General features: G+C 37.9%; 1 protein-coding gene across 1 annotated transcript in view; it reads left to right on the forward strand.

Moving 5' to 3' along the window:
- LOC134508207 (guanine nucleotide-binding protein G(q) subunit alpha) overlaps positions 1-17,088 on the forward strand; it is a 133,253-nt gene that overhangs the window by 41,974 nt on the left and 74,191 nt on the right. Inside the window, exon 2 of the mRNA XM_063319451.1 lies at positions 2,899-3,083. Within this exon, the coding sequence (XP_063175521.1) occupies positions 2,899-3,083 (185 nt within the window). The remainder of the gene's footprint in view (positions 1-2,898; positions 3,084-17,088) is intronic.

Raw genomic sequence — 17,088 nt, forward strand, 5'->3', positions numbered from 1 at the left:
AGTCCTGTAAATTTTATTATTGTCTGTCATTCATATTCTGTTGTCCTATTTTTGTGCATTCTGTGCTGGAAAATTTCCATCATATCCTTTTTCACCAGGATGCTTTTCACACTTTGCCCATGCGCGTGTAACACTTCGTGCAGTTAAGAGGACTGGAAATGTTCTCATTGTTGCTGTTTGTTTAACCAGAAAATTAGTCTGTAGGCAGGCACAAGAAGGTAGTTTCAGGCATTGAACTGGGGAGGCGCAGACTGGAGGAAACTTTGAGGTGGCCTTAAAGAGAGAGAGGCACCATTTTCATATATGTATGGGTAGCTATATGTACTTTATATACAGTATATATTTTTCATATGCATACATAGATAAAAAAATCTATTCAAAAATACATATTTTGTGTGCGTCTCTTTAGATCTCCAAGTATAATCTGTTACTGGTCTCAGGCTGACAAACTCTTAGTACAGTGACACCCAATTACAGAACTGCAAAGCTGAGTGAGACGCAGACTTAAATTTTAGTTTCTTCTTTGGATTTTAATTCTGTTTTCCTACATATTGCGGTTTTGTAGACTCAATTTCAAGGTGTAAATAGTCTGAAATACTAACCTCTCTAACATAACGCAGCTTGCTTTACCACTGTGTTTTCTTGTGTGTGATTGTCATGCGTGATACCAATTGCTACCTACGCTCTCAATAAAGAACTAAAAGAATTAGAAGCTTCAGGTTTTAAGACAGTAGATAATACAAGCATGTGCTTTGTTATCTCTATGTTAAACTTGCATTTGGGCGCTTTGAAGAAATCTCGATTCCCATGTGGGGAAGCGTCAGGACCAAAACTGGAAGTCACTTTGTATTCTGCTTATTCAGAGGTGTTTGGTGGAAATGATTTTCTATGCATTAGCTAAAGCAGAATCTTTAATAAAAGGGTTAATCATGTCCAAAAGGCATCTCATATACCATTCTGTGTTTTATAGGTTCATGTTGAACAGATTTTTATACTAAATGTGTGACATACCTTGCAGAAAAGCTAGGCAGTATCGCAGAATTACTGAAAAATGTATGGTATGGCACTTGATTTTACTCTATATATAAAGGACATAGCTCTGTTTCATAGGTTTCAGAAAAAGAGAAAAACTGTGGTGGTCTTAAGGGTAGCCTAAAGTATTTTTTACTGTGTAATAGTTCTGTATTGTCTAGGTTTGTAATTCTGTACAGTCTTAAGGAAAGTCATGTTTTTTCCCCACTAGTAGATTACAGAAGTGTAAAGATCTTACTTGTGATTCTGATGAACTGGAAGACAGGCAGGGATCACTGACCCAGGATGGCCCATACTACATCACCCTTCCCGCGAAGGCCCGTGCCTGGTTAACGTGAATTTGTCCGGCTGTGTGGGGCAAGTTCTGCCTGGTGGCAGTGTCCTGAAGAGGTGGCCTGCGCAGGTAGTGCACTCCTGACCACAGTGCAGGGGTCCTGCACTGAGGATCCTGAGGATCCTCATGAAGGCTGACAGTGGAAGCAGGTTTGGTCTTACTTCTCGGCTTCAGAGCACATTTTTCTTTATTACAATAATAACCAGTTTCTCCCCAGAGAAATTAAAACTGGTTGGTATGTAGCATCACGCTTGATGTTATGAGAATGTGTGTGTAAGGAAGACTTGTGTTAAAAGGGTGTGGGAAATGGGACTGAAGGTTTCAAAATGATGCTCATGGTAAAGGCAAAAGCTTTTAGATGCTTCCAGCTTAAATTTTTGCAGTGTGCTATCTGAGAAATGGTTGAGGGTTGCTCCTTTAAACTTGCACTGCACTGCTGTGAAACACATTGCTCTGTCAAGACACCTAAAACATTATGTAAGGGGCATAAGGCTGCCTTTATCCTGGGACACAAGTACTATGGTATGAGGCATGAAGTCTTCACAGGAATTATTAAAATAAAACCCAGGCTGAAAGGCTGAAAAGCACAGCACTGAACAATGCACCCTGGCGCGTGCATTTTGTTTCCTGCAGGGCTGAGTAGCTGGGTGAACGCAGGGTTTATATGGCTGTGCAACTGCTGATTCTAAATTTCAACTCCTCCTCTTAAGCAAACACAGGAATAATATAGATAAGCTGTTCTAGTCACAGAGGATGAGCTCACTGAATTGGAGCAAAGGAAAAATGTGTGATGTATCCTGTGGGAAATTTCCAGCAAGCAGATCTTAACTTTAAATTGACAAATAGTCAGAAATGTTCATTAACAAACTTTAGTACGAAGTACAAATTTCAGTACAATGTACAAAGACACAAAGAAATTCAAAGGAAGGAAGGAATGACTGCCCACTAATGAATATGAGCCAAATTTTAATTAACAGTGATATGGCTTGTTTCTGAGGTTAAAGTTTTCAGGGCTGTAATTGTTATGCTACTCGCTTTACAAAAAAAAAAAAAAAAAAAAAACACAAAAAAAAACAAAAACAAAAAAAAACCACCACCCCCACCCACCCCCCAACCAAAACACAAACACTGGTTGTACATTGCCTACCATAATGTCCTGAAAGTTGGCCAAGGAAGATGAATTTTTTTCCTACTTCCTGAATTTTTGTGATAAAATGTCTCATAATGATTACCTGAAATTAGATATTTGGACAATTATGTCTTCAAGAATGAAAGAGTTCTTAATATGCAGTCATATTACGTATACTTTGGAGTTTTGTTTTACTCATTGGTTTAGTTGTTAAATGAAAATGCAAATTTCAATTCAGTGGTACTTCAGTTGCTACTGATGCTGCTGTTTAGCACTGAACTGGTCCTTGCCAAGCACCACTTGACACTTTTCAGCCCTGCACTAAACAAGCTGTCAGCATTGCGCAAAAAAAGTTGTGTTTGTGTCCAGTGGCTAAAGCGTATCCTTCTTATTTGTCTTGCAGGCACAGGAGAGAGTGGCAAAAGCACGTTTATCAAGCAGATGAGAATCATTCATGGATCAGGTTACTCTGATGAAGACAAAAGGGGCTTTACAAAACTGGTGTACCAGAATATCTTTACAGCAATGCAGGCCATGATCAGAGCCATGGATACACTCAAAATCCCATACAAGTATGAACACAACAAGGTGAGATCTTTGCTTATTTCTGTAGCTGAAGCTTTTCCTCTTTTTATTTTTAGGAAATATACTGAAGGTCACAAAAAAATTACACATCACACAAATCATGCTCGACGCTCAGAAGAGAAGGGCATCTTCCAGTCCTGCCTTAAGTTCTCTGCCCTTTCTGCTGCTTTGACAACACAAAGGTGCTGAGAGAGCTGCTCTTAACAAGATGCCTGTGGGATTTGTCACAGGGCAGAGGTTTAATGACAGGCTGTTGTTCGACTGTGACTTCAGTTACTCCTTGTTTTTTCCTCCCAGGCCATGCTCTAGCCAGAACACAGTCAAGCCATTCTTCTGATGTGTAGCAAAACTTAACTTTTTAAGGTTTGCCATTAATATTACATGTGGAAAAAAATGCAAGTTATTTGAAAAATAGGTGGGAATACCTGTTTGTGTGTGAAGAAATTGTGAAATAAAATTTTCAACGCAAGGTCTTAAAACAGTCAGATTCTTCTCAGGCTGATGCTGTTATTGACATTTAAAAGGACAAAATACATTTGAAATGTTTGGAAGGTTCATCTCTGGCTAGCCTGACTTCTTTTTTTTTTTTTTTTTTTTAAAAATACTTCCATTTTAAAAGAAGAATAAATAAAATAATTTAAGCATTCCACGAAGGAGAATGAAATGCTTAATATACATGTTAAGGCACAGAATTACATGACTACATCTCCCAGTTCTCACAGGAGTGGTGCGACTTTGTTTGTTAACAGCTCTTGAGAACTTGTTCTGATTTTTACTCTTGAGCCAATATCAGCAACTTTCTCAGGCGGAAGTTTAAGATCTCTTGCAAGTGGAGGGCTTACCTTGCTTTCAATCTTGTGAAAAGATTATTTAATGATAATTTAGTAGTCCTGGATGAAAGTAATAATTTTTCTGATTAATTACTCAAAAGTTCTTTTATTGTATTATTTTTTAAATGTCAGAAGCTATCAAAGAACAGGGACGTTTGCGATAAAGAAGTAAGCTTCCCTTAACTGGGGAAGACAGTACGAAATAAATTTCGTAAGATGAAAATCTTTTGTGTCTGCATATATGAAGTTTAATCATTAGAATTGAACTGCTGTGTGTGTTTTAAGGCATCTTACTTTCCTTAGAAGTAGGAAAGATAAAGCTTATTACCAGGTTAAAGAAGCTTTGTTTCTCCATTTGCATCTGGCAAAGTCATTGCAGATTGTCATCGCATTGTTGGTGATGTTATGTTGCAGTAACCAGTCTTGGAGGAGCCTGGGTTGGTGCAGTGGGAAGTCAGGAGGAGCCTGTCTGTCAAAATCCGTATTGTGAACTTTCTTGAATGGAGGATGGGGGTTTTTGTGCACATGAAAAAATTTGAAAAACTTGTCCTTATTGGTAAAAGAGACTGTTGAACTTCCTAGTCTATCTGTATGCTGGAGCTGTCTAGTTTCCCCTCATCCCTCACAAATCAAAAACAAATGTGTAACTAGTATTAAAAAGAAAACTGCATTTGTATGTGTATTTCAACCATTTACCTCCATGTTTTTGCTGTGCACAAAGCATATAGCCTACTGACCTGAAAAGTTAGTTCATTGTGAAGCGCAATCATTTTTTCGTCAAAATTGGTATTGATTGTCACTTTGCCTTGGTATCTCTAAGTCTTAGTTGTAAATCAGGAATTTATTTTCCTTATGTTATACTATGGAGTGTACGTTCCGTAGTTATTGTTCAAGTTAAGACTGCTGAATTAATATAGTGTTTTTATATAGTTGGAGTGAGTTGGTTAGGTTTGGCATAGCTGTATACACATGGGCAGAGCTGTTCACTTTCTCTATATAAAAATAACTTTACTCAAAGTGGGAACCTATCTTTGTGCTCAGCTACTTGACAAGCATTCCCGTCAGTTTCTGATAGGGCTACATGCAGAGTAAAACAGAAGTCAGCAACTGACAAGGTCTCAAGGCAATTCCTGTAGGAATCCCTTTGGAAATAAGGGAGAAACCAATCTTGCTACAGCATTGAGGCAGAATAGAGGAGACTGGGATCTACTACATTGACACTTCATATACAAAGTCACTTCACTTCAAAGCAGTGAACGCCAATCAATTGGTTAATCTGCTCCTTATTTTTTTAAAGGCGGTTGAAAACAAACTCATTAGCCTAGCAGTCTAGAAAACACAGGAAGGGCACTTCCTATTAATTTGAATCTCCTATCAGGAAGTCCTATCTCTGGAGAGAATATCTCAAAGTTTGAGTAACAGCATATTTTTAGCACAGTAGTTGTTTTGCACAATAGTTCAGAAAACTGCAGCTCAAGCTGGTATTGATGTGATTGGGCCTAAAGAAAAGTGACACTTTTCTTGTCAGATTCTTCATGCTCTGTGATAGACTTCGACACTAGAATAGAAATGCTTTCTTCTTACTGTACCACTGGGAATTATTAAAATTGGAGTGTTTCGCATCTCTGAATGCTGCTGGAATTTGAAGTGCTCTCATATCAAAAAGTTGGTTAAGTAGGCAGTTACGATCTTTGTGTGCTGTATAACATCACAACAACATTTAGGTTGGATTATTTTAATATAATCAATGTAGCAAGAGGCAAGTTTCAAGTTTAGCAAGTTAGTTCTTGTGGAGTTGTGTTGGCTTCATATCCACCAATATAACTAAAGAGGCAGAGACTGAAATATATTGTCCTGTATTATTATAATCCAGGCTGTTTTGAAAGATTTATTATCATAGTAGCGAAAGTCAATTGAGAAATGTAACTGTTAGTGTTTAGAATCTAATATCTCAGAACTGATGGTAGAGAGTTATAATGTGAAAGGCACTTCTTTTTTGTGTTAAGCTGCAGAATATGAGCTCTAGTGAGGTTTAAGATAATGGGTGAGGGTGATCTCTTCTCTTAGGAATTTCTGTCATAGGAAATGGTGGCTTATGGACTGGTTTTTAGTTTCCTTTTGGGTAAATGTTATTGTGCTTCCGTTACTTATTTTTTAACTAGAAGTTGTGAGTTTTCATATGGTTCTTGAGTTTTAGAGTAAGAAGTATTTTATGAAATATGGGAAAGCCTTAGTTTTTAAAAAATGCTCATAAGCAATTCTCAAAATTGCCTGTCTTTGCAAAATTTTGTGAGTGTACGGTACTAACTCATGAACAACCACAGATATAAAAATGCACATTTTTTTAAACTAAAATACAGGTTTATATTTTTTACAATTTGTCTTTTTAGAAAGCTGAACTGTGTATCCATGCTTCTGTCATTCCTTTCAAATACTGACATAAGAAGACCGTTCATTTTAATCTTCCAAGTTCTCACATTCCCACTGTTCTTCATAATGGCTTGGAAGCCTTTCCTTCAGAGAATGTAGTGTCCATTTCTCCTTTTCTGTCCTTTCTTTTTTTTTTTTTTTTTTCCACGTCTAACATTACAGAAGGTGGGGAGTATACATGGGTAGCTTTTTTTCTCTCTTGTCATTAAGAAGTTCTACCAAATCTATTACTATACTATACAAATAAATCTATTACAATACTAAACATCAACTACCACTGTTACCCTGTACTGTTCCTTTCTAATGTACCTTCCAAAAGACAAGTTGCCTCTGCTCTAGCAGACCATACCAGGAAGGTGTCACTGTGAGATGATTAACAGGCAGGAAATCTTACTTGAATCCCATGCCTATAATTTCCTGTGAGACTTTTAAAATATTCATAACAAGATAACTAATATAAGTAATAGTGACAGAACAGGCTAGAAGAAAGTTTTTAAAGAGGCTGAAAGCATAAATGCAAGTTTTATTGTAGACCTGGATGTTTGCTGTTAAGTTTCTAAGAGTGTATTCTGCTGAAGTTGTTTCTGTATTTGTGCCTATTCCCTCTGGGGAACATTTTGCAGTAAAAATAAGCAGATATGGGAAATGCTTTCCAAGTCTGAAATCTTACTGGCAGTCTCTTCAAGTCCATGTTTACCTTGTTAGATTGTTTCTTCAAAGTCAGAAAAATCCACTGAAGCAAACAAAAATACAGACAAAAGTAGGACAACAGGAGTGAGTATGGAGTCAGATTGCATAAATTTTTATCTTGGGTAAACTGTTGGGGGTGTTAAGTGTTCTAGATCTCTGTGGTGAAATTTGATGTTAAACAAACTCAGGTTGGAGAAAAGGGTGTCCTGCAGTCCTCTTACCTGCTATGCAAAGAGTGTGAAGGACTGAATCCAGCACAGGAGTGTGCAAACACTGGGAGGGTTATTGACTGTCAGATGATGCAGAATGTGTGGCATTTCTGGCCTTTTTGGGGGAATATGTTTTCGGGTTTTGTTGTTTGGTTGGTTTTAAAATTACGTTCTTGCTATGGTGAAATGAAATGCTTATTCATTTGGAACAGAGATAATCAAGTGGCTCTTCAAGCAGATGGAGAAGCCCAAATGGTGCCATCTGTACAAACAGTATTCTGCAGCATCTCAAACTTGGAGCAGAGGACTTTATAGCAGGTTACAAGAAAAGGAGATTTATATTAATAGTGTAAGTTAATATTTAATGTATCCTGGTGCTCGGTTAGTATTTAAGTACTCTCAGATGTTCTTATTCAGGCACTCAAAACCAAAGAAAAGTTTCCAAATAAATAGGAGCCTTGCAGAAGAGTTAAATGCTTCTAACACCGGGAAGCTCCAGATGCATTATTTTGGCAAGCACTAGATTGCTGCAGAACTGGCCAACATGGAAGAGAATATAGTTAGATTTAAAGTATCATGGTCCTTTAACAACACGTGTTCCGCTACAGGAACTGAAGATAGCTTTTTTTTTTTTTTTCAGGAGCCGTAATGTCAGGTAAAACCCATTTCCCCGACAGCCGTGTTTCCTCCTGTGAGGTCATTGATCATTGAGCTTCAGGGGCTCCAGTAAAGGCAGGAACAAGTTCCTCCTGAGTGCTTCATAGAGTGTCCTTTGTGAGGACTTTGACAATCCTAACTAGATCCTCAGCCTCTCCCCAGCTGTCTTTCTCATCTTTTAATCAGTCTTCTCCTGACAGTCATTTACTCCTCTTGTGCCCTGCCTTTCTCTCAGGCACCTCTCCAGTCTTATGTACATTTGACCTCAGCAGGTCTTTTTCTTCTTACCTGTGGCCTTACCATTTTGTCCTACAGTCTGCTGTTTTCTTTCTTTTCCTTTATATTTGAATAAAAATTAAAAAACAAAAAACAAAACACAAACAACAAAACCCCCCAACCAAACCCCATACGTTTAGTAATTTATATCCTGTCCTCTTTCTTCTGGTTCACTCGCTTGCTCTCTATTTAGAGCAGAGGTGTCTTCTGCTTGTCTGTTTTGCTCCAATGGATTTGTATGTTGCTTGTTTCCTCTGTTACATTCTGATTAACTGTTCCATATTCTACCCCAACAGAAGTATGAGTTTTAGATATTTTTCCAAGGGTGGGGGGAAGAATGATTGTGTATCAAAAGTAAACTAGACAAGCAGGGTTGAATGTTCCTATGAAGAGCTGAGAATATCTTTATTTAAAATAAATGTAGAGATAAATGAACACGCTTCCTTTCCCCAGCATAATAGGTAATTTCATTGATATGAAATAAACTCTCTTAGCCTGCAGTTCAACATAAAATTAAAAACTAAATTTTAGCTACTCTTTTTGCACAGCAAGAGGATTTCTTCCTTCCTCCTTTTATATTTCAAGTGAAACTCTTTATTTTTTTAAATACGACATTTTAAGTGATTTAACTGCCCTTTGCTAACGGGAAGTGATAAGTCATACACAAAAACACTCATGTGGGGCGTGTTGTCCATGTTTTATCTTTCCCATTCCACCATTTTACTGTTTCTGCTAGTGTGGAGAAGTATGGGTGGTAATAATGCTGGCAGATTCTTGTGGATTTTGCTGCCACTCGTACACAGGCTGAAGGACCATAAATATAGGAAAACTGGCTTCTAGCATTTTTTTCTTTCCTTTCTTTTGACTGTTTAACTTTAGATATGTTTGTAGTTTAGTTATTTTGCTTGCAGAGCATATTGTGTGTCGTAAATAAAATATGCATGTGAGCATGCTCTCTGACACTGAAAATGTGAAACATGCTCAGGGCAACTTTGGTATCTAATTTTAAGGTAATGAGATTTCTACTCTTGAAATTGTTTTGAATTTCTCTGTAATCAGCATCAGTTATCTAAATATAGGTATTTATACAATATAATTTTATACATAAAATATATAAACATAATGATATGCAAGTATTTTCTGGAGGAAAATACTTAACAGTAATAACTTCATAATGATTTAATTCCTTTCTACAGAAGACATGCTAAAGTTATCCAGCATTTATTTCTGAAGTAATTTCAGACTGAAATATTTTTGTCATATTTTCCTCTGAAACTTTGTGAAAATTTTTCCTTCTTGCAGTAAACTCGTCTGGGGAACTCACGGATCCAGTTATTTTCTGTTTATATGATGTAGAATGACTAAAAATTCTTGAAATCTCATGTCTTCATTGTTCATTTCTAGTAACACAGAAGTTGCTTGAAATAAGGTTTACTTCAATGGATTAATAAATCTTCAACTAAAATGGACCATATTTTTCTGCAGGTTTTGTCAGTCTCTTGTTCAGTTTGAAATTGCTATGTGGTAAAGTTACAACGTCTGAGATGCAGGAAAGCTTTGTCTTAAGACAAATCTCAAGATTCAGCTTTGGCTTAGAAAATAAGCTAATGTTAAGCAAAAGAGTTGTTTTCAAAAAACAAAACAAGACACACTGCCCTTCTTTTTCTCAAGTATAATTTGTATTGTGGGATGTATTGCCCGATAGAGGTATTCACATCATTCCTTTCATTCTCTACTTTTTCTAAAATATTATTTTTCTCTTTTTTTCTCACAGTTAAGATAGGTATAAAGTCTGCGCTTGTGAAGTTGATTACGTATTCTTGCTTCAGCAGTCCAGTTGCATGCCTGCATGTTTTCAGACTACGGGCCCGTGTAGCTCCACTCTTAGACTTTGTATTGACTTTGGGTGATTGCACAGAGGTGAGGCATGAGGCAAGAGTCCAGTGTTTTGCTTCTGGAAGAGTAGGTTGGCAAAGGGAACTCTTAAGCGTGACACTAGTTGTGTTGTGTTTTAATTTTTTTTTCTAATAGCTTTTATAACAATCAAAGACAAGGCTGTTGCGTGCTTCAGCTTTGGCAAAAAAAGTGTACAGGTCTTGACTGGAGATTGTTTAATGTTATTTATTCAGTTATTATAAGTCACTTCTGTGAACAGTCTCAAGCAGGACAAGAGAGAGCTAAATATTGAGTTGGAGGGGTAGTAACTACCAAGAGTTGCTTTTAATCCTTCCTGACGTTTCTCTAACTCTCATGTGTCTCCATTTCCTTAGTCCGTATGATATATAAGAGTTAGTGGGTGCTTAGCTGGGGCAAGTGATACTGTAGAAAAGGTATTATAATTAAGGTTTTTTCCTGTTAATTAAGGCTGTTTCATGATGATGACTTTCTGTTTTTCTTAGTGCGACGTATCAGCCGGAGTTAGAATTTGGCTTGCTGTTTAGTTGTTAACCTTCTAAGCAAATTTGTAGATACAGTATAGTAATAGGTTGCATGTACGTGTTTTGCTAGTTTAGAGTGTTACCTGAAAATTTCTGAAATGCAAATTGTGTCCTGAGTTGTTTATGTTTGGAGGTGCTCTCTACTTTTAGGTATTGGGTTTTTTTTGTAAACTGTTGGGTACTGAAGCTCTCTATATGTATTGTAGGCAGTACAAGCAAGTAGATGAGTGCTGCTGATGTGTGAAGATGTTCTTTGCGTCTGGTCTCCAGTCTTTATCAAGCTGGTTTTTTTGTTTTGGGTTTTTTTTTTTTCAGCTGTAAGCAAAATGCTACCAAATGCTACAGGTTTGATGAAAAGGCAGCTGCCTATCACTGTAGCATAAATAAGCCTTGTGCATACCTGCCTCCCTTGTGGACTCCAGCATAGCCATATGCTGGGTGGAGGAACAGTGGGGATGTGGCACAGAGGAACAGCTATTGGCATGATCATTATGTAAGCCTCATAAATCCTATCGTGTCATTCGGGGTTAATTACACCATGGCTATTTTGGTGTTTGTTTCTGTTTATCCAAAGAATAGAAAAACACAGGGATGGCATTTAATGTTGAGTCATTATCTAGTCTGTATCTGTTTGTAATCTACAGAGATCTTACTCTGTATGTTGTCGAAGAGCAGCATCGTCTTGACTTTTGGAAGTCTGACTGCAGACTTGTTTTTATAACTGTACCACCATTTCCACCACCCCCCCTTGCCATGTCATACTGTGTTTGTGAAGAGGTTTAGAACAAAGTGGAAATTACATTCTTATGTATGTGCTTGTATTAGTGCCTGCCTAGTCAGTTCTGATTAGATTGGACGTGGCACAGTAGTTTCTTCTTTACTACTGGTTCTGCTCAACTCAGTGCTTGGAACTGTAGAAACATGGTAGCATCCATTACTCAAGGCTTCTTCAAGGATCATTTAAAGTAGAAATCTGCCAAGTATGAAACAGACCAGACATTCAGTAGTTTTTACACCCACAGGATTCACTAAGTATTCTCTCAGACTACACTGGCAACTTGCAGTTGTGCAGAAACAGGATTCGTGCCCCATGTAAGAATTTTAAAGGGTTCTTCTGATATAATAGCAGTTTTCTGCTGTTAACCAAAACACTCCTGAACCTAGTGCAGATGCAAAGGTAGTATCAGCTACCAGTTTGCTTTTTTAGTAACAGAAAAGAATATGTAGTTTGGATTGCAAGAGTGTTTTTTTGTTGCTTTGTTTTTAACTATTTGTTGTTTTTATTAAGGGTACCATTAAACCATTAAATAAAAAGTACATTTCTGTGTCTTAAGCACTAGCAGCATAGGTACAAATATCATTTGAGAATAAAACTAATGCCAGACTGATTCATTGTACCAGCATCTGAAAACTAAACTCGCTTCTTAAAGGCACCCATCACAATCAAATAGGAAGAATTGTGGTGCAATTTTAAGCTTTAGAGGGCAAGCTTCCCCCCTCCGCCCCCACCCCCCCCCCCCACCCCATGTCATAAAACCATGTAGTCAGATAAAATTATGATTTCTGGGACATAATATTTTTGAGAAACTTTTAGTGTACATTTTTATATGATTCATTTGACCCTGTGCATTTTTTTAAAGCTGCTTTCATTCAAACTCTGTATTGAAAAAGGAGTTCTTGAAGGCTGAAATCTTCTGCAGTAAAGCTATAATTACTTTTCCTCGTAAACCTAGAACTTTATAGGTTTCCTTTAGTTGTACTTTCCTCCTTTTCTTTCTTTTACTTTCTCTGTCAGTCGAACTTTTAAATACTGCCTTGACCTTTGAAAAGTTGAAAGAGTAAAAATGAGGGATTGAAAATAAAGCCATTCAAAACAGTGCAAACACATACCGGATATTATAAATTCTATTGCAGCCAGTAGCCTGCAAATAAAAAGACAGGCATGGGACAGAATGAAATGTGACACTTTTTCAAAAATGTTTTATGGATTTTTTTCAATTTAGATGTGGAGTAACAATTTGGGGAAGAAATTAACTTCAATACTTATTCTCTTTTTTGAGAAAGCTGGAGTTTTTTCATCCACTTGCCACTTTGTAAGCAGGTTTTGAAAATTCTTCTGCAGTAGAAGTGGTGAAGTGGTTCTTTAATGATGATGATGGAGGAGCCATGAGTATCGGACTGAGACATCCCTAAAAGACATGAAGAAGGTTTGACTAGTGCGTGTACGTACTGTGGTGTATGCAGTATAAGACAGGTTTTTGTTAAAGAAAGTTGGAATTACTTGTCTGATTCAAAGATGCTCATAAGAGAAGGAAGGTGTCCAAGGCTATGAGGAAATTGAGGAATGCATGAATGGACAGATCTTCTCAGAGTCTGCAGGGGAGTCTGCATACTAAGAGTAAGTAAGGTATTTCTTCAAGGGAGAATACAAACCATGCAGGTGTTGCCTAAAGTGGGGTCAGGAAGTTTCTAAGGACTCTTTTATGATTTAGAGGTTTTAAGTTTATTTGTGTAGGCTTGTTAGTTTTTAGAAACGTGTTCTTTTAGAATTTGTGTAGTGATGCAGTGTTGTGTATAGTTCATTTATTGCTTGGAACTCAAGTCTTCCCGCTCTTAGAAAGGAATCTAAATAACTATTGGCATTTTTCCAAGCTGAGTCGTGGAATTTCTTAATTTCACCTGTGGCTAGTTCTAGTGCAACAGTCCAGGAGAACAAATTGTGCAACCTTATTATTAGACACATTGTGAAAGGCCTCATTTCAAACAAAAAGTTATTCTGCAGGGCAATATTTATAAATAAAACCATCCTAATCAGAGAGCGGCATGGCAGTACAGCCTTGTAGCTAATGTCCTGCTTGTGTGATAAACAATGACTTGCACTGCCTGCCCTTGCTGCAGTGGAGTACTCATTCACTGCATTGCAAAATGTTTTAAACAGCAACTCCCTCTTGTGAAAAATTACATAACTTTTCCGCATCCCTGTTTCAGAAAAGAAATGTGCATTTTAAAGAAGTAGATTTTTGAGGATCTAATATAAATGACTGTGAGAAGCTGTAGCTCACTCACTCGCTAGCTCCGTTGTTTCCTGATTCCAGTGGTATGTGTGTGCTCTTACTGGTATGTTTCTGCCTATCTGTCCCTTTTTGGAAGCTCGTCATCTTTTGTGGTCTTCCTGTAGAGCTTCCTGTGCACTGCTGTCTGATGATACCATATGAATCAGCAATGTGGGTGGTGTTCTGCCCATCTGGCAAATAAGAAAACGGCAACAATAATATTTTTAATTTGTCTTCATTGAAGCCGGTACTGTTCAGAGAGTTACTTTTTAAATTTGCATTGGGATGCTTTCTGTGATCCAGTAGGTCTTTTTCAATATATCATCTACTGACGAGGGTATGTGGTAGAAAACAACCTTTTATGAACACATCCCAAGCAGATGTTATAACTGTCTGGGTGTACTGAACCAGACACGATCTACGGAAACCTTGCCAACATAAAATGCAATCAAATTCTGGCTGTTCAGCATTTTAATGCAATTTTTCATTGTGTCCCGCATTACTGGTTTAAACTACACGAGAATTAGATTTTACAAATTCTTTCCTCTTGGGAAAGGAATGAAAATTGGATTTCTCATATGAAAGTACCACAATGAGAGGAAATTTAAATAAATATGCCTTGAAGGGGGTTTGGTGGAAGTGCGTGTGAAGGTAGTGATGTAGTTGATACGTAGCTTGAATTGTTAAGAACCTACTTTTAAACTAAGCGTTAAGCCCTGAAAATAGTTTTGTTTAGCGATGCTTCTCCTGCATTCAGATGGTCTTATTAAGTCATTATTCTTTGGACACGGTATGGTTATTTCTTAATAGGGTCCCAAATAAGCTTTTTCCCTAACACCCTTTTTTGGGGGGGGGTTGGTTTTTTTTGGCCATTCTAGATTTGGCGATTAGATCTCTTTTTTCATGTTAAGGTTTGTGTTTTGCGTTGGGGTTTTTTTTGGTGGTTTGTGTTTTTTTTGGTTTGGTTTTTTTTTTTTTCTTTCACCTTGGGTATTCTCCCTATCAGATCTTGTGCAATTCTATTCTGCTGAAGAGTGCAAGAGGAGGATAATAAACAAGAACTGTTACACTGATGTGTTTTTTACCCAGTTCCTGTATTGTTTTTGAACTCCTAGACTTCTTGAAATTTGGTGAGTTTCTCAGGAGAGTCTTAGTTTTCTCCAATAGTGTGGATCACACAATTAATCAGATGGGATCGTTTGACATAACTTCGTATGGCTGGACAAAATGTGCTTAAGATGGCTGTGGAGTACAGGCTTCCTGACGTAGTTGCATTTTCCGGCATCTACTTTGCAGAGACAGGGTTATACCAGCTGCAGAGTTCCAGGGAATTTTACTACAGTGCTGGTTAAAAATAAATATTTCCAAGTGGCTGAGGAACCAAAGAGAAAACAATGCCATAATTTTGGGTCTGCAGTTGGCAGCATGCACAAAATACAAAACATGCCTTCTATAAGCTACACGAAAAGAAGGGACAGTAACTATCTCTTCCTTACTATGCGCACAAATGTAATGCATGCTTTTGCCGTGAAGTAATTTTGTCTTAGAAACTGGCGTTCATAGATACTTTGAAAGGCTGAATAAAAAAATGTGCTTAACCAGAACTCTACCACACCCCAAATTCAGACATCTGCATTTGTCTCTATCGCCTAATTATGCCTCACTGCATCAGCAGATGAATGTAATGAAAGTAACAAGGATAAATCTTCACTGTTACAATATCTTATGGGTGCCAGAACTGTTACAGTTTATAAATAAAATCAGTAACTGAGCAAAGCACTTTTCCGCTGCACTTCACAGCAGTTTTTTATCCTCAGCACAACCAATTACAGAATAAGGGAAAGGCTCGCGCCCTCTGAAATGTTTCTTTTTCAAGAAAATCTTGCCATTCTGAGCATTAGTCTGTGCTGTCTTTCATCTTCTTACACCTTCTCGCTCTACAGAGCCCTGTGCTGTTAGAGACCAATGGGTAGGTCTGATATATTAATAACTAGAGAAATGAAGAACAGTGCTGGAAAAGTGCTCAAAGCTATTGCTGGGAGACTGTTCAGAGGTAGATCTTCTCCTCCCTCCTTTCCAGCCTGCCGGACTGTGGCTCCCCAGCCTCTGCATGCCTTGCCCCCCTTGCAGTGACACTCTTCGTGAGCTGTCCCAGGATGACCCCGCATCCCATTTACAGCAGCAAATCATGAATGTGGAGCAGCAGTCGCATGCCCAGCACGTGCTGCCGTGGATCACCATGAGTTACACAGCCTTTTTGAGCCGGGTTCTCTTGCCCCTGTGAGTGAGCTGTGGTAGGCTGTAGGGATCCTGTCTTCGATCCTTCTCACTTTCACTGGCTTGTGCAGCCAGTCTTGCCAGAAGTGCTTGTGCTTCACCAGAAGTGAATATGCTTGATTATCTGGGTGATTTGATCTAAATATCCTATAGTAATGCCTTAATTTGTTTTACTTGCTTAGTTTACTTAATTTTAATAGCTAGCATAGCTGCCAATGCGCAAATTGAAGCAGCATATCTAAGAACCTAAATATGGATCTTGGATAGGATCACACAGCATTTAAATCAACATTAATGTTATCTACTTTAAAAATAGAAAAGTTTAAGCAAATGAATTTGAGTATGGTGATCATCTCTTCCCCCCACCACCCTTTTGACCTTCATATAAAATAAAACTGTTTACTCCCTTTATAACATCATTGTACCAAAGTCTTAATCATACTAGTTTGGGATTGCTTCAAAACCTGTACGACTGCAGAAGTGAATACTGGAATCACGTGTTTGTGGCTCAGTGCCTTGTGCCACTGTACAAGCATACAGAAATACATGCTGTGCATACAATGGAACTGGTTCAGATAATCGCCTGCAGGGTTTTTGGATATATGCTACCCATGCCCAACCTCAGGATCTCCACTCTTACCTCCAGTCCCATGCAGTATTTATGTTGTGAAGGTACAGAGATGCGATTAGACCCTTTGATGAAGTAGGGAAAGCAGAGCAGTGTCTGCCAGATCTGTTAGCAGCTGATGAAAGTTAGGTCAGCCCAGAGGATGTTCTAGCTTAACTTGGAGTAGCGCCTGAAGCTAAAAGCTTCAACAGTCAGGAGGGTATAAAGATGATATATGCACCTTATGCTTTACTCTTTCTTTTGTTTCTTTTTTTTTTCTCCCCTCTCTGTCCACACCTTTATTAAGTGCGTCAAGCATATATTGGTTGGCTAGCTTTCTGGGTTTGACCTCAGACCTCACATGCAACAATAAAACATTCCAGAAAGTGGCAGTAAGGCAACACCAGACCCTTTTTGGGTGGCAGTTTTTAATGTACATTTCTTCACTGGTTTCTCAGATGTTGCAGGTAATTAAATATGACTTACACTGGCTAAAACAAGGTAAAAACTATTTTCCTAAGCGAAATCAGAAACTGGTCTA

Source organism: Chroicocephalus ridibundus, chromosome Z (genome assembly GCF_963924245.1).
Source record: "Chroicocephalus ridibundus chromosome Z, bChrRid1.1, whole genome shotgun sequence".
In the NCBI taxonomy this organism is placed as follows: Eukaryota; Metazoa; Chordata; class Aves; order Charadriiformes; family Laridae; genus Chroicocephalus; species Chroicocephalus ridibundus.